At 31.4% G+C, this 26,559-nt stretch overlaps 1 protein-coding gene across 1 annotated transcript in view; it reads left to right on the forward strand.

Annotated features, from left to right (window-relative positions):
- Tcs3 (Probable tRNA N6-adenosine threonylcarbamoyltransferase Tcs3) overlaps positions 1-26,559 on the forward strand; it is a 53,188-nt gene that overhangs the window by 15,836 nt on the left and 10,793 nt on the right. The window contains exons 8-11 of the mRNA XM_067264893.1: positions 4,185-4,284; positions 4,630-4,686; positions 8,545-8,620; positions 25,041-25,139. Coding sequence (XP_067120994.1) covers positions 4,185-4,284; positions 4,630-4,686; positions 8,545-8,620; positions 25,041-25,139 — 332 coding nt within the window. The remainder of the gene's footprint in view (positions 1-4,184; positions 4,285-4,629; positions 4,687-8,544; positions 8,621-25,040; positions 25,140-26,559) is intronic.

Consider the following 26,559-nt stretch of genomic DNA (forward strand, 5'->3'; position numbering starts at 1 on the left):
TTAATGCTATTTTAAACATAAATGATATCTGTTAACAATGTAAATAAAAATCTAGAAAGCTGCTGATATTTGTTAATATTGTTAATTTTCTGATTTTAAAAAATTATCATCCAGGTTAAGCATCATGCTTTTGATAGTTGATTTATAAAAATAATTGATAGTTGGTTAACGTAACTCTTGGTGCCAAGATGGCGGCTCGTCTCTGATTCCAGCAAGGAAACAGTGGGACGCACATTCTAACCTAATCTAACCTATTCTAATAATTTGGTTGCTAATAATTATGGTAATTTATCAGAATAGGTTAGGCTAGGTTAGAACGTGCGTCCCACTGTTTCCTTGCTGGAATCAGAGACGAGCCACCATCTTGGCACCAAGGGTTACATTAACCAAACTGTTTTTTTGTAGTTCTGTTAATATAAATTTTATGATAAAAATTGAAACTATAAAAATGAAATGCTACAAAGGAATAAGAACAAAATTTGGAATGCTTTTAAATATTATAAAACTTTAGTAGAACTTTTTAAATATTAAATTTCTCTAAATTTTTCAGTTTTGAAAAAATATCTCAGTGAATATATTTACATCATGTTAATTTTTAATTAATACAGTGCATATGTAATTAAAAGTTTTAACATGAAAGCACTTAATATTTTGAATTGGAAATGTATAGTATAAGTTGCAATATATCGATAATAGATGATTATTAACCTTAATGAAAATTTAAACGTAAAATACAATAGAAAAAAAGAGTTTATCAAGAGTTATTTTAATATTTTTGTTATTTATCAGCAAATTTTATTTTATAGATTTTTTTTTTTAATTATTTGAATTAAAAGAAATTTTGATCGAAAGACAGGTAAGAGGTAATTAGAGCCTTAATGTCTCTTAAATATCTCATATATTGAAGTTTAAACAAAAATACCAAAAAAAGCAATACTATAAATAAAATGAAAGTGCATAGGCTTTCGTTTCTGTGTATAGTATTGCATTTTAATGTGCCATATTATTTGCTTGCCTGCCTTCAAATAGAATTAATTAGTAGTGAAAAGCAACAGTTCACATCATTGTTTGCCTTTAGATAGGCTTTAGGCCTATACTCACTTGGTAATCTAGCACACTTGCTAATTCCAGCAAACCTATGTGCAAGGAATGGTCAGATTAACAAAAGATTGCTATATATTAAAATTTATATCATTTCTATAAAATAGTAAAAAGGATATAAGTAATTTAAATAATAAAATATTAGTGGATAATATGAAATTACTGTAAGATTTATTTTTTTCAACAGAAAAATGGGTTAACATCTGGCTTGAACAGGACTACAATAAAATATCGGTTTTCGCGACAAAAATTACTTTCTCCCGACACGCGTATGTTTACACAAAAACTATCATATAAATACCGTATACAATTTTATATGTGGACGAGACCGTCGAGATGCTATCTTCACACTCTTTATTCCTCTTCCCCTTCAATCGTCAATCCGCTTCACTCGACGTTCCTCATTGTTCCCGCTCATTTCTCAGATGTTCCGAAAAAGGCCCAGTTCCATCGGCCTTGCCGCTATTTATACCGTTTTGCCTCCCCTGCTGAGTTAATCGTCCCTTCCGGGTCTAACGGACGATGGAATGTTAGGGAAAGCAACAAAGGGCATTGTCTGCTAAGGGAACAACATGGCCACATTACAATTAAGAGTGATTATAAATTATCAAATATTGAAAATATTTTTGTAAATAAGATTATTGTTGATAAATGCTGTTTGCTTGGCTTTGAAAAATATTTTCCTACACTACATTAAAAATTTCAGTTACAGGGTTTAAGCCGAGAAAAAATTTTCTGTGACATTTTAGCTAATTTTACTAAAAAAGTTGTAGCAAAAGTTTAGAAACTGTAGCTAACCTTTCTCATCTGTGAGGATGTCCAGAACATTACACAATACATTATTGTTTAAATATTTGTTTATTCTCTTAGTTTATTCTCTAGATACAGTATATTATTGAACAATTCTTCTTGGTTTTGATTTGCACCAGGCAACAAATGCTGAATGAAAATCAAATCTTGGGGGTCATTTATGGAGATGTTTAACAAGTTTCTGACATTTTTTACATCAAGACAGTTTCCAATTGGAGTTTTTGTTAATGTCATCTCACTAAAACCTTTCATTCTCAACAGTGCACTGGGTGTGAAAGAACAAATTCAATAACTGTTGATATATGAGGGTGATCTGAGAGAAGCGGGTGAGAGGGTGATTAGCCAATGACATATCCTTACATCTGACAGCCACAAATCTTTTAAACAAATTCCCCTCCATCAGAAATTGTTTTTTAAAATTATAATATTAACTATTAAGTATTTGTTTATTGGAAACTTTTCGTGTCTACGAAGCAGACAATACATGACAACCCATACTGAGGCGACATCTGTCAATGTGGACTTTTCTTTCACCTACTTGGAGTGATGAGAGATTGCACTCCCATGTTAGGAGAGATAAGGTGATGTTAGGGTTTCCAGCCAGCTGGTGTTGGGCTAGTTTGGCTGGAAATTTTAAATCAAGGAGAGTGTTCGACAAAAATATTTAAGTTTTGGCAAAACAGTTTAAAATATAAACAAAATTATATTTTAACTGAAATAATATTAGATAAAATTTATTCTTTGTGTTGAAACTGCCCTCCTTTACGTTACACTTTTTGAGACACCATGAAGTGTTGACACTAGACACTGGACTTTTTCACATCCACTTTGTTATCTTATACTGTAATATGTTAAATTTTCAAATGTTTTTTGCACAATTCTAAGTAAAAATAATTGTTTGCACTAAATTTACTGCCATTTTGAGTTTTAAAAATTAATTTTTTAAGATGAATCAGTCTAGACGTTCATTTGATTCTTCTTTCCCTCGAATAAGTACATGCAATTGTACATTTAGGAAAATCGGTTTGAGTGAATGAATTTAAAACTTGGTTAACTCGTGATGATGATATTCGTTTGGCTTGTTGCACATTTGCTGAACCTCATTTAGTGTTAAATATGATGGAATTACAGCATTTATGAGGCATGTCGATTGTGAGAAACATTAAAAAAGAAGTGCAGTTTCTCATTACCTTTCCTCTCCCCTGGTCATAGCGTTGGCCAACAAAATAGTTTCCATACATGGTGATCTTAGATGACATGATGGGATAGTTTTTTTTTTAGTAAAAGGAAATTAGCTGTAATTTTTTTGGGGTAGTATCACAATATTAACTTTATCTGCAGTAAGATTACAAATTTATTTTCTACTACACAATAAATGGAGAATATTTGGATTTCTTTCGGAAGATTGATTCTCAATTTCTCAATCACTTTCCATTCTTAAGCTTGATGATTATTAATTAATTAATGAAAACTAAAATAAACTTTAGAAAGTATTAAAAAGAATCAGAATCATGAGAAATCTTGGTATTGTCCCATCACTAGTTAAAACATCTTAAAATCTGACATTTAAATTTTAAGATTCTTTAACCACTTGGAAAACATTAGTTTTTTAGCAAAGTGTGCCAAGGAAGTTGTTGCTAAATCTAAATTCTTGTAGCATTTTAGTGAAAAAACTAGCAACAGCTTAAACCCTGAGTTATTTGAATATTTTGTTTGTTTTTTTTTTCTGTTTATAGTACTTGTTTATCAACTTGAATTTTATAACAATTACTATATTGATAAATAAATTTAAGAGATAAAAAATTTGAATGGATAGACTTTTTGATTTTGAACCTTCTTGATTATTCATTTATTCTCTTCAGTAAATTAAGCAATATTCAAATAAAAGTTTTAAAAATTGTAGTTCAAATAGGGATGAATGCATCGTATAAATCAAATTACACAAAGATTTATTGAAAATCTCTCTGCTAATTTAAATTTTTAATAGGATATAAACAATTTTTAAAAATGTAATTCATTTACAAGAAATTTTATTGTTAGTTTTCAATGATTTTATTGCTACCTTACTTAATATTTAAATTAATATTTATGATGTAAAAACTTGAAATTAAATTAAATAGTTTTATTTTTGTAATGAGTTTTTGCTGTTAAAATGAAATTTAGGATTGTTTCATTAATAAATTGAAAAATGTCAATACAGTTTAATTAAGAAATGGTTTTATTTGAATCTTAACTGTAAAAATGTTGAAATATTTAAGTAGGTTTACTTTTAGGAGAAAGCTCATAATTTGATAAAAAGTGGTGAATATACAGTGGAAGATCTGTGTTTTTCTCTTCAAGAAACAGTGTTTGCAATGTTGGTGGAAATCACTGGTAAGCTTTAAATTTTTTAATTTTGTATAGTCTTTAATATATAATTTATTGAATTAATATGAAATATTTTAATTTCTATGATATAACTTACTTCTCTAAAACTAATCTAGTAAATTTGACAGGCCATTTGCATATTTTAAGATATTGTTAGACTTTTGCATAAGATGAAATACTTTTAAAAATTTACTTTTAAATTATAAGTTTGAATGAATCAGTTCAAAGTTATAATTTAAAAGTAAATTGTTCCTTTTCTTTCTTAATTTTATTTAATAGAAACTAAATTATAATATACATTTTATTTTCTTTTTAAAGAGAATTTAATAATTATTCAATAAAATTTTCTAGAGCGGGCTATGGCTCATTGTGCATCTGAAGAAGTTTTAATTGTTGGAGGTGTAGGATGTAAGTAATAATTATTAGTTTGTTATAGCATTTATTGATTAGAAGACAATTGAATAATTACTACTACTATTAACAATAACAATGATAACTGACAATGTTGGATTAATTTCTTGGTTAAAGTGTACCTAGGTAACCTTTATGGCGGCACTTCCAGAATCTTGATAGCATTTGCAATTAGAAATGCAACTTACTTTTATAATTTCCTATTTTTTTTTATTAACTTTTCATATTTATTTAAAATATTTCAAACGTTTTTTTATTCTGTACTATGTATTAAATCTGAATAAATATGTTCATAAATTAATGATAAATAGATTTATATTCTTCTTATTTATATATATCAGGGGTCCCCAACTTTTTTGTACCTAAGAGCACATTCTAGAATACCGGCCGGACGGCGGGCACCATTTATTTTTTCAAGGTGAATTTATACTTGGACATAGTTAATAATACATACCCATAATGTACAGAAAACATTTAATTCCAAAAATGTAATAGATACACATACACAAGACTATTAACAATAATTTTTACAAAACAAGTAATTACTAAACAATGCATACAAAATCTACAGAGTATAAAAATTCTTTATAAAAAATATAAATCTGAAAGTAAATGTGATTTTTGGCATTGCATTTCATTGGCCATTGCTTCGTAATTAGGAGAGTATGATGATATTCCTGCTCGTAAGCAATCGTCAAGGTGTTCATCTGTAAGTCGTGATCTGTACTTTGATTTTATGATATTCAGAACGGACCGGTTTATTTCATTTCAGGTATGGGAAATTTGGTTGGTGAAGATTTGGCGGAGGGGAAAAAGAGATCGGTCGCATTTCGCTTTGTGCTTTTATCTGTGTTGGACGCCATTTCTACTTTTGAGTGGTTAATCATTAAAAACGAAAAAACTTTTACATAGCATTTTATTTTTATCGTGGTCGCACAGCGGCGGGCACATGTAAAACGATCGGCGGGTGCTATGGTGCCCGCGGGCATAGGGTTGGGGACCACTGATATATATATATTTAAAAGTTATACATGATGAGTTTTTCATTAAAATTAACTCATCAATAATATATTTTACAGTTTTTATATTTAGCCTTCAATTTTTAATTTTTATATAAATTATATATGATTATTTAAAGAAAACTAACCCAAATAAAATAATTTTCCATCTTTATATACAGTTTTGAGTTTACTAACAGTAGCAGAAAAATAATCATGAGTTATTTTCTGAATTTATAATATACTAGCAGATGAGCCCGGCGTTGCTTGGACAAAAAGTAACAATAGTGAAGATTAAGATTATTAGATTATAGCCAATCTTAAGCTCAGGTCACACTATGCGATTTCCAGCCGCGCAGGCGACTGCAACCGCGACGGCTGTTCTCATTAACTAGTAATCCCCCTCAAAAACCAGCGTGATTGCAACTGCAACTAGAAACAAAAAGTTTGTTCTACTCTCGCGACGGTTGCAAATGCTCATCCAATCAGAAAACGTCTTTGTGCCACGTCATACTTTGTGTTGTCAACATATCTTGATTATAACATTTGTATTAACTCAGTTTCAGTACATTTAAATGGTATATTTGATATAAATCAAATCTGAATTTATAAAAGTTATTGTTAGATTTATTTTGAAAAGTTTGATTACTTTTAATAATATACAATTGAATAAAATAAATACTTATGTTAAAGAAATAATATATCGATTAATAATGAATTAAATCATTCAAGCTTTCCTCTGAATAACATTTACCTTTAAATATTGACTTTTATAAGATGATAAATAGTATCCAAAACTTCTGGGATAATGACTGATATCAAATTATGGGCCACTCTAAATTGGTATGCCAAACTATGAAACATTTCGCCTAAATTATATATAAGTATAAATTATATTCATATGGATATATCCCCTATAACCTTCGGCATCCGAAAGCCTTAATTCATTCATCAGCTGGTGAAAGTACGATTGTTTATCCCGTTGATTTTCATTTCGCCGAGTTTTAACCCAGCATGAACGTTTTTTCTTATTTTTCTCTTCGTATATTTTCTCCAGCTCTAACAAAATTATCGCCTTTTTTCTTTTATTCATTTCAGAAAAGGAACTGCTTGCTATTTTAATAAGAAAAGCAGCTAAAATTCTGTAAATACTCTGAAGTAGAACGTAAAATGTCGGTAAACTCACGAAGGTAGACAAAAACAAGCTACTGTAATTTTATTGGTTTATTATAGGGTCATGTGTTCTGAGTTGCAACATCAATGAACAATGTGTGACCATGAGAAGATGCACACGACTCGCACTTGTTGCGGTTGCAGTCGCCTGCGCAGCTGGAAATTGCATAGTGTGACCAGGGCTTTACCTGTTTTTGTTGAGTGCAAGAATTAAGTCCCCCCTCTTCCAAGACTAATTAGAAAGTTTTTAGATATCTGCTTACACTGGAATAACAATAATTAAGACTCATTGCAATCACTAACCGGTGTGTAGTACCTCTAAGTGATGAATAACAAACATTTTGTAACTCTTTCTGGGTTCTTCTTCAGGTTTACTAAATTCAAAAAATAAACTGGATCTTCCAGAATCATTCATAAATATAAATTCGAACACAAAATCAAACATTAAGATGATGAGTTTGATTAAAGCAAACTTATGTACATGCACTCCCGTTCGATGGAACACTAAATATTGTTGAGAATTTTTAGAAGGGTCTAAAAATATGTTCAATTTCCTGCATAAATGCAAAAAAGGCATCTAAAATAGTACAGTAGAAACCAAATTCTTCATGGAAAGCCTGGGATTTCAAAAATTCCTTCTTAGTGTATGTTCTCATGAAGTACCCTAACTGTGTACCAAGTTTTAACTTTCAACTCCTAATTGTTTGGGCTCTGCACTTATTATTATTATTATTATTATTATTGTCATTATCAACCCATCTCAATTATATTATAAGATTTATTAATTGATATATTGATACATAATTAAAATTATGTGATAATTTAAAGTACATGGGAATTTCACCTTTTCTAAAATATTCATATCACTGTCACAAAAAATCATTCTATTCCAACATTTGAATTGTGAGATATAAGTTTAATAAAATATAATATTTAAGGATCCAGATTTTAAGTGATTAATCAAGAATTAAAAAAAACTATGAAATTTTGTTTGATTATATAATTAATGTTTCTTGTATTTTATATTTGCATCATTAAAATTTAAAGGTTTTATTTAATTTTTTTAAAATATTCTTCATCTGAAGGAACATTTTTCAACCATATTCTGCTTTGTTTTTATATATTTATATATCTTGTTTTCAGTATGAATTTTTGATGTCTGTTGTATTGATTTATGCTAATGAGACACAAAGATATGATTAAATATTTAAAAATACAAAATTTGGTTTTTATTTTTTATAATTCTTCTAACTAACCCTCATTTTGCAATGTTCAAATAATTTTGAATTTGTTATTTGATGTTTTTTATTATTGCTATCTCATTAACAAAATAATGCTAACCTAATGTTTCCCTTGAAATAGGAAAATGAAAAAAATTGTTTTATTTTGTCTTATTTGTTTTATTATATTTATTACATAGTTATACATTCATTTAATATTTAAATAAAGGCAAATATATAATAGAAAATAAATATGTATATTACATATGTATATATTGATTTTGTAGAGCTAAGTTTTACATTGGAAAATACTACCACTGTTTTTTCTGATAAATCCAAAAAAGGATTTTTTGTATAGTTTGTCATAGGTTTTAAATTTTCATTTCAATATTTTATAACATTAAAAATGTTTGTAATTGTTTTTTATTATAATAATGTTAATTTATTCCATTTAATTATTTTAGGCAATGAACGTTTACAAGAAATGATGAGAATCATGGCATATGAAAGACAAGCAAAATTATATGCTACAGATGAAAGGTAGTAACTTAGTTTATCTATAAAATCAAATAAAAAATGTAGTGGAATGTAAATATGATGATCACAGATTTTCAGTAAAGAAAAAAAAATGTTTTTTACAAATAGAAGACAAAGTTGCTCCAAAATTTTTAGACGATCGCCATTTATTTTCTCTAGTGTTCTAGAACAAAATTATAGACAGTAGGACCTTCCTTTATAGGCTACGCAACTGCCTACTCTTTAAAAAGTTCCTTAAAAAACACAGAAAAACCAATAAAATTTAAAAATCTTTAAAATCGGTATGGTAAATCTTACGACGTCTTTTTTAATACATCCTTGTCCTTTCGGGGTTTTGGCTCCTTTTATCCACCAAGAATTAGCACTGTTTAATGTAGATTATGCCGAGACATTTCTCTGGTGACGAATTTTACGAATATTTTTGAATTTCTGTCGGATGAATAAGTATATTTTTTTTACAAATAGAAGACAAAGTCACTCCAAAATTTTTAGATGATTACCATTTACTTCTATGTCTTCTATTTGTAAAAAAATATACTCATACATTCGACAGAAATTCGAAAAAAAATGTTTAAACTATAGCATTTTTGTATTAAAAATTAAGAAAATACATAAACTGACTGCTAAAAAATTATTAATTATTTGATTATTTGATAAAATGTTTTGCCAAGACTATTATGTCTTGTCAAAAATTTGACAATGAGACTTAATAAAAAATAAGTCTAACATAATTTTATGCTAAAAATAATTCAAACTTAAAACTTTTCATATTTGAAAATAATATTAATTAAAACACCAAGCAAGTTATTTTTATTTTTGCTTTTAACATGTAATGGGTAGCTTAACAATTTAACTACTAATTAATATAAAGGTGTATTTAAACAAATATGTGCTGATAAATATCAGCACATATTTGTTCAAATATACCTTTTTAACCTTTTTTAACCTATGTGAACCTATGTAAGTGTTTGAAATATTTAAATAAATATGAAAAGTTAATTAAAAAAAAATAGGAAATTATAAAAAGTATAGTATTTGTAAAACTAATTTCCTTGAAAAAAAGAGAGTATATCAAATACAGTAACACAGCTTTGTTCAGGTCTAAGTCTATATTACTTGTTCATCATTCAGCACTGTTGACTTCTATCAATGTTTAACCTCACAGATCTATCTATATCTTTATATTTTTGTTTAAAACCTTTGTATTGGTGGCAATTATTAGATTTTCTGTGATTTGGAGTGGAATAATTTTTATTTGGCTACTATAATCTCTGCATCATCCCATTTATTCACTGCATTTTTATTAGTTTTCAATTCTTCTTTTCGTGCTGTGTTTGTGTCTCCTTTTTTTAACTACTCCCCTATGTTCTTTCAGTCTGTCTATAAATATCCTGTACGTGCTTCCAATATACTATCTAATGCTATTTGTTCTGTCTAAGTCTACTTGTATTTTGTAGATCCCATGTCTCTAATTTTGTTTTGTACTAGTTTTTATTTCTTACAAAAGCAAAATACTGTAAAGTGTCTTATTATAATAATTTAACCTTATTTCCCTTTTTAAAATGCAGACTTAACAATCTAGTGACAAGCCATCCTCATCAGTTAACATATTTTGTATCTGAAGGTCCAAGATTCCGTATTCAGTTTTTTCTTACTTTGAACTTATCCAAATACTTTCATGATGTTTTGGACTAATTTGAATGGACAAAAGATAGCAACATACAGTAATTAACTTTTTTAGTGTATGTAATGACAATACCTGATGATGGTCTGTCTTACAGTAAAAGACAGGGATACTTGCTCTTCCCATGATCTGTCAGGATGACATGAGAATAAGGAAGATATGGGGGTAATGGTACTGGACACAGAGATTCATATGGACATGGGTTGTCAATGATACTCTCATTTAATGTTACAATAAGACATGCTTACAAAAAGGTATAGTGATGCCACACCAAAAAAAGGAGAGTTTGTTTGCTGACTTGTTTAGGAGTACACTAGGAGGTCAGAAAACCCTGGGGTGGAAACATCCTAGCAGGCAATGGATGGAAGTTGATCTTGAGTGGAGGACCAAGTGACTGACAGAGAATGTCAGTCACTTGGACACTGACAATCTTTCACTGTCTGTCTCTTGGACCACAGGTGGATGATCTTCAATTACAACCATCCTGCATCTTTGAAAACCTGGGCTTTTATACGATTTTACTCCAAAATCTTGATTTCTGGTTGGTTTGAACTGGTGGTCTCCTGCATCCCCTTTGGTCCCTGATCTGTTGCTGGGGATGCAATTCAGTCGCGGGAGTTGTCAACCACCCTCTATTACCCCCAATACGGACTGCTCTCCCCAAAGGTAGGGTAACACTCCTTCTTGTCTCATAAATTACTGACAATGTGCTTTTTTTCTGTCTTGGAGAAGACAGCTGTGTCCACACATTCCCAGCCACACCCGCCTCCAAGGAAGCATTCACTTTTTCTGCTTTGAACTCAGTGTTGGGTGACTGCAAAACTCTAATTGCTGTCACTCCTTTACTCTCCACTGCAATCTATGACTGAGAATGTGACAATTAATTCTTGTAGCATCCTATTTCTTTGCATCTCCAGTTCTGTTTATTGAAGTTAATTTGACGGTCTGTCTCCTGTTGATGGGTGAGGTCCTGGCCTCACCCATAATTATCTTTATGAGAAGAGTATATAATTGCTCTGCCAAATCAGTGCTCTAAAGCACTGATACATAGGATAACAGGATTTAAATGTTGCTACTTGAAATATGATAGGACCATAGTTTCCTTTTTATATACCAATATTGTCAAATCACTTTTTACAGAAATATCTAAATAATGAATGAGATAACCATCCTCGGTTAGATATGGCACTGGCTGGGGACTCATTCAGTGTCTGCATTAGTAAACACTTCACCTATGGCACTCAGCTGGCTAACGCACAACCAGGGCCGGATTTACCAATCCAGGGGCCCTGGGCACAAATTCGGTGGGGATCCCCCCTTTAAGAGTAGGCAAATTTGATGATTTAGAAAATTTACACAAAATACTGTACTTTCAATTAGATTTCAACTAGGAAGTTGTAAATTTCATTTTAAAATAAGGTTATTGTAAACATACATATATTTTATTGTGTAAAACTAATTATTTTAATTTAACTGAAAAATACTTATGTGAAATTTTTTCCCGAAATTTTCCGATGTTTCATAGACTTTTTCTCGGGTTTGGTTTTCTCTGCCTGTTGCCCTCATGATTAGGCCACACTAGGCTGTCGCTGTAATAGAAAAGTTTTAGTTTTGTGGGGGCCCTGGGCACAGGCCCCAAATGCCCTTATGTAAATCCGGCCCTGCGCACAACCCCAGCCTAGTGTGTGTGTATGTATATATATATATAAATGAAGATTGTTTGTTTGTTATACACTCCTGGGCCAGTTGCTACAAGACTCGGCAGTTACGTTTAAATACTCCTAACTTAGATCATGTTGTACATCCTATCCCAAATCATCAATTGGATTATTATATATCGATTAATTTCTCTGTACATTTGATTGCTGGCTTTACATATAGTGTTATCTATTGGCAAAATATTTAACAAAATAATTAACTAAATATAATTTTTACAAAACAGGATATAATTTTTAAAAATATATACAGTGGATGATTGGTTAATGAACATTTACCGTTCCAAGACTTTGTTCGTTATCCAAATTGTTCATTAACAGATTATCGATTTACCATAGGTTTTTATGGGAATTTGATTAATTCGTTCTGGAGACTCCAAAAAATAAAAAATATATACTTTCTTACTACGTTTATTTATATGTAATAAATAAAAATACATATATACACAGTCTTGCATTTTTATTAGTCATGTTTTTTTCGTTGGTGGGGGTTAAAGAATCTGTCTAATGTCGATTGCTTTTCTCTCTTCTTCAGGATTTTTCAGAAGTAATTAATAGCATTGTAATTGTAGAGATCCCTAAGCTTATTAACCTCAACCTGGTTTGGATGCCATTCTAAGACCATCCTCCTACGTCTTCAAAAGATCTTTAATAGCATATATCGGCATTAATTCTATTTCTCAGAAGAAAACATGTCTCGCCGAGTTTCTTGATGTTCTTCTGTCATCAGATCATTTTCAGGTTCCATTATGAGGTCTTCAATGTTCTTTATTTCTCAGATGTTTTTTGTTACTCCTTTAGCTGCTTGAGTCTTCTTGATTATACTGTATCTTTCTTAGATAAAATTGAACTATGGCCTACTGTAGACCTGTTCAAGCCATATTGCCCAGCAACATCAGACAACTTCTACCCACTCTCTACCTTTGCTATTATACTCTCACCTTTCAAAAATAAAAATTGACGCAAAACTTAATGAGTGCCCACTCGACAGTCTCACGAATACTATAAAAAAATTCTTTCTGTCAGAAAAATAAAAGGCTGAAATTACAAGGGAGAGTTTCAAAGTTCGGAGAAATACTATTTGATCAGTATATACCGGGTTGAGTGTTGATGTCGACGTCTCCCACACTCCAAAAAGTTTTGAATTATTGCCTGAAGATGAGAAGACCAATCGGTATTCATTATTTTATGTTGCTTCTTCTTGTGTTTGTTCTGTGAGGTGTTCGTTGTCTGAACATAAAAATTTTTCATGCAAGTGTTCGTTATCTGATTTATTCGTTAACTGATCTCCCACTGTATTCTATTCATTGAATTACTGCAACAATGATATAGCACAAAATAGATGTGCCATTATGACATTATTGTAACAGATAGCACAAAGCACTTTTCTGAATTTATTAGTGTTTTGCCTCTGTACATCATACTTTTCCTGTTCACAACAGAGTTGTGTCGGTCATCTATCGAACTCTGTTTGGGGGAGAAATTTTGAATTGAAGTAATGTTACTTTCATTCCAAACTGAAAGATCATATATAGTTGATCTGGATCTGCTACCCTAAGCTTTCCAAATCTGGTCTCGGCTTTCATCTGTCTAACTCTTTTCTCAAGTTTAAGGAATGACAGACAGGTGAACAACTGTTGGAATTTATAGGTCTACAATTTTTGAAATTGCAGCTCAATAATTTTTCTATAAATGCAATATTTACGAGAACATACTTCCCATGTAGTTTATACAATCTGTTGCCAAAATGTGAACACTTTATTATCACATAAAAGGAATTATTCTCACATTTTTACAAGATTTTTTTTATCTAAACAAGTTTTATATCAGGTATTTTGGATGTTAAGGTTAGCAACTTTGATCACATGCAGGGACCATCACAATCTATACAACATGGATCATTTTTCAATATTAATAGCAGACTGGTATTAATTAGTAGTCATTCACCGTCCTCTCTTTTGGGAGAAGGACTACTTTTAGTTGAATTATTTCAACTCCCTTCTGCAACAGTTCCTTCTTTCTATCAGACCAGTGGTATGATGGCATTCAAATAGGAAAATTACATAGTACAAGGTTACTGGCAAGCACAAAATATGATTTAAGTGGTGTTTGAGGGTGCTGAGTTTAAATATTTGGCTCATTTTTTGCGAAATTTGATTAGTCACTTACTGTCACAGATTGCCGTTTGATATTTGGCTTTGAATGGTACAGTTTTTTAGAGTTAACATTATTTATTTATTTATTAAGTACAATTGGAAACGTCAGAGACAATTGTATTCCACCCCCCTGATAACAAGAAATAAATGATCTCCAATAAAATAATAACAAAATATAAAAGACAATAAAAATTATAAACATAGCAAAACAAAAGTTACATTATGTATTATATAAAATAGATTTACATTTATTTTTAAAAAAGTTAAAATCACGATATAGGTATGGTTCCACAAGCTTTGTGAGAAGCTATATGGTAAAAAAAAAAATCTTTGTGAGAGAAAGGTGAAAATATGAGATAAAGAAGCATAATGTATTGCGGGTTCTTACAGTTGGGATGCAGAAACTTAACTAGTAGTTTGAAATTAGACCATTGAAGTATTTAAAGCAGAGAATATGATCAAAATATTTTAAGTGATCAGAAAGATTAGGAAGACCAAGGTGAACTCTTGTCACATTGTGGTTATCAGTAAAGGATAAATTGCAGAATTTATGTATCAGAAAATAAACTTTATCTAATTCAGATTGTATTTTTTGAAGCAGATAAGGGGCAGCCATGGCCCAAACGGGTAAACAATAATTGACTATTGACTGAAAATTAGTAAAGAAAATTGTTCTGAGTACGGCTTTTGAAGAAATATTTTTGCAAAAATGCCAGATAAAGCCACGTCTAATGGCAAGGGAATTAATAATGTAAGAGATATGTTCATGAAATATTAATTTTTTATCAAATATGATTCCAAGGTTGCGATGAGACTGAACATAGTTTATTTTAGTAGAATCAATAAATATGGAAGGGCGGTAGAGATTGCAAAGTAGAGAAAAGCACACAATAGTTTTATGGGTGTTGATTTTTAGATTATAGCTGGCAAAAATGGAACGTAGAGAATTGATGATAACCTGAAGGGAGGAGGGATCATTAGATAAAATCTTAATGTCATCAGCATAGGCAATTATTGTAGAATGTGGATTGATTAGTAATTTATCTATATAAACTGAGAAAAAAAGCATGCTTAATACAGAACCTTGAGGTATGCCGCAGATAGGGGGAAGAGGGAAAAAGTCAAAATCATCAATGTGAATCTTACATAGTCTGGATAAATAGTAATTGTTTAACCAACAGTAGAGAGTGGGATCTAAATCAAAATAATCACTTAGCATCTGAAGTAGTAAATTAGAGATAATAGAGTCAAAGGCTTGGGAAATGTCAATATAGATTATGCAGGTAGATTTTTTGTTCTCAAAATTTTGCAGAATAGTATAAGTTATTTCAAGAAGGTTGGTTGTAGTCAAGAGGTTACGGATGCCGCAGTGTTGATGAGGGGAAAATCTGGAGATAATTTATTATATAAGCAAATTTCAAAAATTTTTAACATGGCTGATAGAATAGTTATTGGTCTAAATGAATTATCTTTTTTAGGGAGAACCTTTATATTTGAAATTAACCATTGATTTGGAATGTGACTAGAGTGTAATAAACTTATGAAAAGTTTGGGAAGAATAACAGCTGATATTGCCTTTAGCTTTTTATAAAATTGTGTGGGAATTGAGTCTGGACTATAATTAGAGTTGTTTAGGCTATCTATAGCAGACTTAACATCGGAAAAGGAAATAAAGAAGTTATGTTTACATTGTTGAATAGATAGGGAGTGAAAATTGGCTTCAAGTAAAATGCAAAAGTATCTAGATTTGATATTATTAAATATATCATAGATTTTCTCATCTGAATAGATTTGTATGGAGGTAGTTTTTATTGAAAAGTTAGGAATTAAATGCCAGAAGTTATGAGGGTCAGTGGCAAAGTTAGACACAATTCTGTTAAAATATTCTAAAAAAGCGATATGATGATCCTGGTAATAACATTGTTGTAGTATTCTGTGTATGTATAAATCATGGGGGTTACCATAATGTTTCAATTTAGTCTATTGTTTTCTGACAGTATTGGATAATTTATTTAAGTGTAGAGGAAGCCATCTATTGGCAGAAAAGTTTATTTTACAGAATTGTAATAATTTATTAATAATGGCAGAAAATAAGTTGTAAATTTTATCAGTAAGTTTCTGAGGAGAAATAGGAGAGTCGAGGAAGATCCAGTCAATCAAGCAATGGATTTGAAAATATTATGATTATTTCATGCTATTTCATGCCATCTGAGAATGGCACGAAATAATCAAACTCTTTACATGATTTTCATTTTAATAATTCTTCACCCAAAAACCTAATAACCGGTGCCAGTCCACTTAAATTACATGGCAAACGTTTTCGGACACTTCACTGCGCCCTTCCTCAAGCCTTCTAATCTTCTTACAACAAATTTTCGAACAAACGAAGTCATATTTCCGTTACGCACGTGCCAACCGAATAAAATTTAAAAATTAAAAAATCAAAAAATCGAACAACTCAAATTCCAACGGTTCAATTAACTTCCGTAAACGAAGCTTCCTCCGAACATTCTACTGTTTTTCTATTTACAAATTCTTACATCGTTCCGCCCTTCCTCTAACGAGTGATGACGTAAGCAGCTCTACGTCATTGCTAAACGTCGCACTTTTTAACTAATTTCAAAAACGCTCCTCCACTCTTTCAATAAAAGATCGTCATCCCGTTTCCTTTCTTTTACTCTGTCTCGTCTTTTTGCAGCAGGGCCTGCCAAGCCATCGATAATTTCATCTCATCTTTTGCGTTAATAGGCTGTGATGAACGGAAGGCCTTAAAGATTTCTATTTGTTCCAGCCATCTAATTTGCTCAGCGTGCTTAGTGGTAGCAAGCAACTTCGCTGCCCCGAAGTCCGGGACTATTTCCGGGTCGGACGCATAAATCGCTAATGAGGTGGTGGCTCTCCCATGCTCAATATCTTTCTGGTGTTCTCTCAATCTTACTTCCATCGCTCTTTTCGTGGATCCAATGTAGACCAATTCCTCATTGCACCTATTATCTGTTAGTGGGATAGCGTATAGCCCCGGAAGTTTGCAACTATTCGTTCTGTCCTTATCATTCCGTAGTAGTTGCAGCATAGACGGGCATCTCCTGTAAGCTATGTCGAACCCTTGTGTTTTCGCAATTTTTCTATATAAAGGTGCCAATATCGGGTTGTATGAAAGGGGTACGATAATATTCGCTGTTCTTTGATTATTCCCATTCATTGGAGTGTCAGGACCGTCGCCATTTAGATAATTTCTTTCCAGTTGCTGTATCAGTCTGCCGTACCTGTGCTCTTGCGCCACCACCCGTAAGTGATCCAATTCCTTCTGCACTGCTTCCTGGATGGTGCTGTGTGTGTACGCCCTTTTAATCAGGGACCTGAACGCAGCCATTTTATACCCGAACGGGTCACACGAATCCGCTGTTATGTAACTTGAGCTGCCTGTTGCCTTCCTGTACACCGCTGTTTGTATCCCGTCTGTTGCTATCTGAATGCCTATGTCCATAAAGTGCACCTCCTTATTGCTATGTTGCTCCAATTCTAAAGTAAGGCCATAACTGTTGTCATTCATCCGTTGTACGAATGAGCCGACGTCCGGGTCTTTCTTCCACAATATTAAGACGTCATCCACGTACCTTCTATACATAATGATGTTCTGGCTGAAGCTTGGAATTATTCTCTCCTCTAATTTCCTTATGACCAATTCATATATGTCCCCTGATACGGCGCTACCCATGGGTACTCCCTTCCCCTGTGCGTACGTGCTTCCTCCAAATTGAAAAAAGGATCCATAACAAATTAAATGTGCCAACTCCAGCACTTGATCATGTAACTTGCCATCATTGACTTGTTGTAGCAAAAAGTCCCTAACCGCACAAAAACATGGTGGTAATTCGATTGAAGGGTAAAGTGCCCGGAAATCCAACACTGAGATATGTTGTGGACAGTCCGCATTCCTGATTTCTTGTACCAGTTCTGCTGCACTATTTATTGCATATTGGTATCCTTGTAGATGTGGTGTAAGAAGGTTATGCATTGCCGTCTCCAGCTTACGCGTGGGGGCCACCGCTTTGTTTACCACTGGTCTGAGTTGCTTCCCTTGTTTATGTACCTTTGCAAATGCAAATAGTTTGGGCGTATTCGGGGCGTCTACTACGACTTACACCACATCTATGGGTAGCGCCGTATCAGGGGACATATATGAATTGGTCATAAGGAAATTAGAGGAGAGAATAATTCCAAGCTTCAGCCAGAACATCATTATGTATAGAAGGTACGTGGATGACGTCTTAATATTGTGGAAGAAAGACCCGGACGTTGGCTCATTCGTACAACGGATGAATGACAACAGTTATGGCCTTACTTTAGAATTGGAGCAACATAGCAATAAGGAGGTGCACTTTATGGACATAGGCATTCAGATAGCAACAGACGGGATACAAACAGCGGTGTACAGGAAGGCAACAGGCAGCTCAAGTTACATAACAGCGGATTCGTGTGACCCGTTCGGGTATAAAATGGCTGCGTTCAGGTCCCTGATTAAAAGGGCGTACACTCACAGCACCATCCAGGAAGCAGTACAGAAGGAATTGGATCACTTACGGGTGGTGGCGCAAGAGCACGGGTACGGCAGACTGATACAGCAACTGGAAAGAAATTATCTAAATGGCGACGGTCCTGACACTCCGGTGAATGGGAATAATCAAAGAACAGCGAATATTATCGTACCCCTTTCATACAACCCGATATTGGCACCTTTATATAGAAAAATTGCGAAAACACAAGGGTTCGACATAGCTTACAGGAGATGCCCGTCTATGCTGCAACTACTACGGAATGATAAGGACAGAACGAATAGTTGCAAACTTCCGGGGTATACGCTATCCCACTAACAGATAATAGGTGCAATGAGGAATTGGTCTACATTGGATCCACGAAAAGAGCGATGGAAGTAAGATTGAGAGAACACCAGAAAGATATTGAGCATGGGAGAGCCACCACCTCATTAGCGATTTATGCGTCCGACCCGGAAATAGTCCCGGACTTCGGGGCAGCGAAGTTGCTTGCTACCACTAAGCACGCTGAGCAAATTAGATGGCTGGAACAAATAGAAATCTTTAAGGCCTTCCGTTCATCACAGCCTATTAACGCAAAAGATGAGATGAAATTATCGATGGCTTGGCAGGCCCTGCTGCAAAAAGACGAGACAGAGTAAAAGAAAGGAAACGGGATGACGATCTTTTATTGAAAGAGTGGAGGAGCGTTTTTGAAATTAGTTAAAAAGTGCGACGTTTAGCAATGACGTAGAGCTGCTTACGTCATCACTCGTTAGAGGAAGGGCGGAGCGATGTAGGAATTTGTAAATAGCAAAACAGTAGAATGTTCGGAGGAAGCTTCGTTTACGGAAGTTAGTTGAACCGTTGGAATTTGAGTTGTTCGATTTTTTGATTTTTTAATTTTTAAATTTTATTCGGTTGGCACGTGCGTAACGGAAATATGACTTCGTTTGTTCGAAAATTCGTTGTAAGAAGATTAGAAGGCTTGAGGAAGGGCGCAGTGAAGTGTCCGAAAACGTTTGCCATGTAATTTAAGTGGACTGGCACCGGTTATTAGGTTTTTGGGTGAAGAATTATTTACAATCCGGTGTTTTAGTGAGAGTTTATGTGTATTTCATTTTAATGTTTTTGTTATATTAAAGCATTTGAGTTTTGTAACTACAAAGGTTATTTTATGTAAGGGTTTATTACATTGAGTGACCAATCAAACAAACACATTTTAAAAATTTCTCTACTGTGCACAATTTTAAAAAAATTTTTAAATTGTGTACAGTAGAGAAATAAAGAATTTTTTTTAAAGGTTTATCACACCAAGAGATTGGTCACTTGGTGTGACAAACCTTTACCTAAGATAACCTTTGTAAATATAAATCAAATACTATAGTATAGTATAATAGAAGGGTTAGAAGTACAAAATAATCTAATAATCTTAATCTTTGCTGTTGTTATTTTTTGCTCAAGCAATGCCAGTCCCATCTGCTAGTATACACGTAAACCAACCTCTACAAACCTGATGTACTGTACATAATAAGCCAACAACTATTGGATTATATTGGGTTATTATATTGCAATTATTTTAAATTAATTACTAAATAATTTGTCACTAGAGGGAGGCATTAGGTACCATTTCTTATTAGATTTAATAATTATAATTAAATTAAATAACTTAGAAAATTCTGGAAGAAAAGAATTGGCCTGGAGCAGGACTCAAATCCACAATTGCTGCTTACTGTGCGAATGCATTGCCAGTTACGCTACCCGAGCCTCCAGTCCAATCTTCTTTTCCAGATATATTTAAATACGAGGATGCTCTCTTTAGTGACAAATTATTTAGTAATTTAAAGTAATTGTCATATAATAGTCCAATATAATCTGGTAGTTGTTTGCTTATTATGTACATTGGGTTTGTAGAGGTTTGTTTACATATAAATAATGGATGCTTTAACTGTCAACTTTTTCAATTTTTAAGGTCATTTCAAACTTATTCTGATTAATCTTCAGAACAAAATTGTTATAAATGTTGTTTTTATTCCATAGAATGATAATATCATTTAGATACTATGGAACAATGCCAATATGTCATCCTTTTATTCTTTAATCACAGGAGCTTCCACATACAAAATTCTGCAAATTCTTCTATTCTAATTCTTCTGTTTGAAGAATCAATTGGAGTTCTTGTCAATTCAATTGCTTGTATATAAAATTGGGAATGATTTAGTGTCATTGGTCTTGTAGGATTTCATATAGAAGGCTTACTATTAGAATAAAGATACTTTTATAATCTAAAATTGTAATCTGACAAGCTTTGGGAGACTGAGATTGTCCTCAGATTCTTAATAACATTATTATCATTATAAGATTGCTAATGGCAACATCTTATTTCTCTTGATAAAGCTGGCTAGTCTTTTATTTCTGTGGCTGAAGAGAAGTGTTTAATAACTGAACTAATAGGCCAATCTTCCTTGTGTGTTTTCAAGAAACTGTTGATTATTATGTTTTTGAATTTTCTTATAATTAGAAAGTTTAGAAAGTATTTTAAATGTATTTTTATTTGAATGGTGGTAGTTCTTATGTTTTTTATGTTTAATTTTCAATGTTGTTAGAATCTGATGATGAGACATAAACTTGAAAAATATTTTATCAAGTAATAAACTGACTTTGAAAATTACTAGAAATGTGTCTTATGGATATGAAATGGAACAGTTGTCAAGAAAGAACTTATAAAAAATTATATTAAAAAATATAGTAAATATTCATTGACATTTCATTGAGTGTAAAAAAAAGAGGGAGAGAGATAACAATCTTAATTTTGTCATTTCTTTTTCACAAAAATGGTTTGATTCATGCATCATATTTGGTAAAAATTTTATAAATAGAATTATTAATCAATATAGTAAAAATAGAAGTGAAAATGTCGGAGTTTTATTTAATGAAGAAATGAATCAAGATATATAGGTTAATAGTTTCTCTTTTAAAAGATATACAGTATTTACAAAATAATTCACACAAAATTTAAAATTTTATTTTCCAAAACATATCTGCTTGAAGACAATAGCTGTGACATTTATTTAGAAAGATGATCTTAATGTATCACTATGTCTAATTTAGGATAGAAGAAGAATATCATAAATTGTTGTGGTTAAAAGTCTTTTTTTGTTTCTTATTTTGATCTTGACAAGTTTATGCAATTAATGATAAATGAATTCTAATTAAAAATTCAAAGAACTTTTATCAACCGAATAAAAGAAATATTAAGCTTACTCCTCTGTTAAATTTAGAGCAGTGGTTCCCAACCTTTTCTAGGGTGCAGAACACTTTTGTGAGCAGTTTTCTTTAGCGGAACACTTACTTAAGTTAATATGAAATACATAAGCTTGTCATCAGTTATTTTATTAGAATTGAGCAGTTATAATTCAAAATCTCTACTCATATTATTAATGCCAATTCTAAGACAGGAAAAAATATACCTAAATAACTTTAATGGGAAACTTGTGCCTGATGTTTTTTACATATTTCATTCAGTTTTTATCATTGCCTTTATCTTATTCGAAACAGTAGTACACTCCATAAGTACGAGTCGTACATATATACTTAAGTTTATGAAAATTTTATGATTTTAATTTTTTGATATTCGGCGGCTCGAATACGATTGTACTGTACACTTTCCGATTTGCGACTAAATCTGCGGAACACTTGGGAGATGCTTACGGAATACCGGTTGGGAACCACTGATTTAGAGGAATAAATGTATCATTTTCAGAACAGTGCTAGTTATTGATTACACAATGCATTTATGTTGTGTAATGTTTAGTCTTTGGATTTCACTCAATCTCAATATGTTTCAGGACAGCTGCAACATAATATTGGAAATTTCTAATACTTCTCATAATATTGGAAATTTTCACACATTTTTGATATATTTGTGTCTGAGGGTCGGCACCTCTTTAGTGCCTTGTCAAGACTGACACCACCATGCCCCGATTGACATGGAAGCTGAGACGGTGTGTTGATTCAGTCACGTGAGTGGCCACGTGTGCAGGTCATCGGATTTGGAATGGAGACAGATTGAGAGACAGTGTACTGGAAGTGAATCACTCAGATACCAAGTTAACAACTAATAACAATTTAATTTCAATGAAAAGGAGTAATGATACAATACAATAGATATATTGGGATAGATATATATTGATTTAGCCTGTCTATCTAGTGGTCACAAGAGAGAGTTCACATGAGATACATGCAGGGCTAAATACCTTGTAGAGGATCTTGGTCGCGATGTTCTGAGAGTAGAGGATCTTGTAGGAGATCTTGGTCTGATGCGGGTTGAAAGGAGGAAAGTTCTGGAGGATAGTTCTTATTCTGACAGTTCTGAGGGTATGATAGATATTATAGCCGTGGGTGAGGAGGTATACGAAAATGATGTATCCCAAGGAGCACAGGGCATCTGAAAATTAGAACACAGGAAAAAATGAGTAGTCCAATTGAGGAACTAGTGACAACTGCCTAAACTTGCAGTTCTTTGCTATATTCAATTGATAAAATAGAGACAATAGGTCGGGAGGTTATGAGAAAGCTTTTGCTCCTGAGAACTTAACAAACGATTAACTCCCAGGTGTGAAAGTTGACAGTTATTCGACAAAATATTATTGTCAAAATGCTATGTTATGATTTAGTTATGTAAATAAATTACATAGTGCCGAGTCTCACATATTTATCATAATAAACATAAACAATTGCATATCTCTATAAAAATGTATTATTTGATTTTAAGTAAAGAAGTTATGTATTTGTACTAATATTATATTGTAATAAATTTAATTTCCATTTTATGGTTGGTTAGTTTCTAGAATAGAAAGAACATAACTCTTACTACAAATAATAATAATATGATAAACAAATATACAATATATAGAATGTCATTAAAATCTAATTACTTTAAAAGCCAAATATTATCTCAGAAATTTCTTTGATTGTATAGTGGAACCTCATTTAATGAGCACTTCACACAACGAGTATTTCACATAATGAGCAAAACAAATTGTAAAAATTTGCCTCGCTTAACGAGCGATGAGGACGGGAAGTCCCGAATTTTGCGCATGCGGCATGCTCCATCAGTCTGTGTTTAGCACTCGTTCCGCTAGCATCTTAGTGTTGCTTGTGATCACATATTTTTCCAAACTCGTGTTCACACATATTACTTATAAACATCAACAATTATAGCCCATTATATAATAAACACGCTAAACGATATGCCAAATTCTTGGGTCATTAAATTTAATGAATGATTCCAAATTAAATTTTAGAAATGTCTGAATTAAAAATTATTAAGTTTAATACGAGAAGGAAACATAACTGTCTCCCTCTAGTCAAATTAATTAATTTCTAATATTTAATTATAGCCTTTCCAAAACCCAAGAATTTGGCATATTGTTTGGAGTGTTTATCAAACGTATTAGCTGTAATTTTTTTTTGTTTCTGCAAATCGAATTCTCATTCCAGGATGGTTCATTCTGTGCTAGAAGAAAAGATGATGATGATTCACACTCCTTAACAGTGTATATTGTACAATTTTCTTTGAATAAACGTTACATAGAAAACATTTGAGCATTTTTTTGGTGTCGAATGCATTATTGTATTTTACATCAATTTCTATGGGAAAAATTGTTTTGCTTAGCGAATGTTTTGCATTACGAGTGAGACTCTGGAATGAATTATGCTTGTTAAGTGAGGTTCCACTGTATTTTGGATTATAATTAGCTAAATTAGTTAATGATTTAAGAATTTTAATTAAAAATATGTTAATTTGTAATCAAACTTATTGAATTATTAATTAATATAATTAGTTAAATCTTGAAAAATGTTCATTGTAGTAATGCATATATAATTGTTTGTATATTTAAACTCAAGTAAATAACAGTATATTTTTTGTGCAATTATTTTTATTTGCTATAATATAATGGCATAAATATAAGGTATTACAATATTCATTGATTATTTATATGATGTCAGTGTAATAAAAAACGTCAGAAAATGAAGTTATTTCTAAATATATTTGATATGAATCCGATATTTTACTTAAAATCAAAAATATGATTACATTCATATTCAGTGATCCTAGTTATGTTGTAAATAACAAAAATATTGATTAGATTATTTTATTTTTATAGATTTTTAAATGAATTTATATATTGACACATGGGTGTAATTATATAAAGATTAAAAAATACCTTTTTTAATGGAATTATTTAATAACTTCTTTAAAAATAATAATTTGGCATAGATGTTTAGAAACAATAATTTTATTAAAGATTATATTTATTATTTAATTAGATATTGCATTGATAATGGGGCTATGATTGCACAAGCTGGATGGGAAATGTTTTGTTCAGGATATACAACTCCTTTGGAAGAGACCACTTGTACACAAAGGTAAAAAAATTAATTTTTCTCAAGTTAAATTTTTATATTATCATATGAAATATTTATTTAAAACTCAACAATTAAATTATAATTCAATGTTCAAATAGAATTAAAGTATTTTGATTGAAATGTTTTAATTCTTTTCTAATATTTAAAGTTTTTTAAATTTTATTCAAACTTTTAATATAAAAATGACTCATGTCACTTAGATTATTAATAATCAAAAAGCTAAAAAAAATTTTTAAGAGGAATACACATGTTATTCAGATAAGACAGGTCATAATGTTGATGCTTTTGAACTGAACATATAAATGAACTCTTGGAATATTTACTGTTTGGTGTAGATATTTAATTAAAATAATTTAATAAAAATTTCTGATAAAATTTAAATTGCTGGAATTTAGAAGTCATACTATCATAAGGATTAGAATAGAGATTCAGTTAATCACAATATAGTCTGCAGTTCAAACAATTATGCTATTTATTATATTATATTATATTTTTATTATATTTATAAATATAATTTTTTTGTTTTTTTTTCTTTAAGTAATAATACAGGACTGTTATTTAAGTGTATACAGGTATCCTTTGATTAATGCAGTTAACTAATCCCTCGATGCCACTGCATATATCAAAATTTCACTAATCAAATACAGAGTTACCTTGATACTCAACCAAACAATCACCACCCGCCAGAACAAGTTTTTGGTTGCTAACAAATATTTTTATTGTAATAAACGAAAATAGCAAATTCACCAATGCCTTATTTGCCGAGAAAAACATATCTGTGTTAAGTAAAGACAGCTGTTAAAGCCATGTTGATTAAAATTTCTGCTGTGTATAAAAATGGATTGTTGCAATTAATTTCATGTGTTAATCAAATCCTGCATTAAGCAAAACTGTATTAAGCATGAGATACTTGTATATAATGTATAAGATTTGTCAATTAAATTTAAGGATGGAGTCTAATACTAGTACTTGTGTCTCTAACAGTTGTCTAATTGAATATTGCTCCTTGAACAGACTTGTTCAAGTATCAGTCTTTATTTTCAATCAGTTGCATTAGAGATTTTTCATGGAGTACAAATTGTTGCTGTTTGTAAAAAGTTATAGCAAAGAATAACCATTTAATTTTATAATAAGTTTGATAAAAATCCATAGGTTTTAGTTAATCTATAAATATAACATAATTTGTTACTTGCATGTATTTGCAAAAATTTGGATTATAAATACTGTAGATGATTAATGGTTTAAACTTCAAAAAAGATCAAAAAATTTTGTTAATTGATTGCATCTGATCCAAAATAATTTTTTGGATAACAATGAAACAATTAAACATCAAGGAAAACATTTCATGAATTTTAATGAAGAAAAGATATTTCCTGTTGCATGGCATTCACTAATAAAATAATACAATAATAATTGTCTT

Source organism: Centruroides vittatus, unplaced genomic scaffold, assembly GCF_030686945.1.
Source record: "Centruroides vittatus isolate TY-2023 unplaced genomic scaffold, ASM3068694v2 contig_199, whole genome shotgun sequence".
Lineage (NCBI taxonomy): Eukaryota > Metazoa > Arthropoda > Arachnida > Scorpiones > Buthidae > Centruroides > Centruroides vittatus.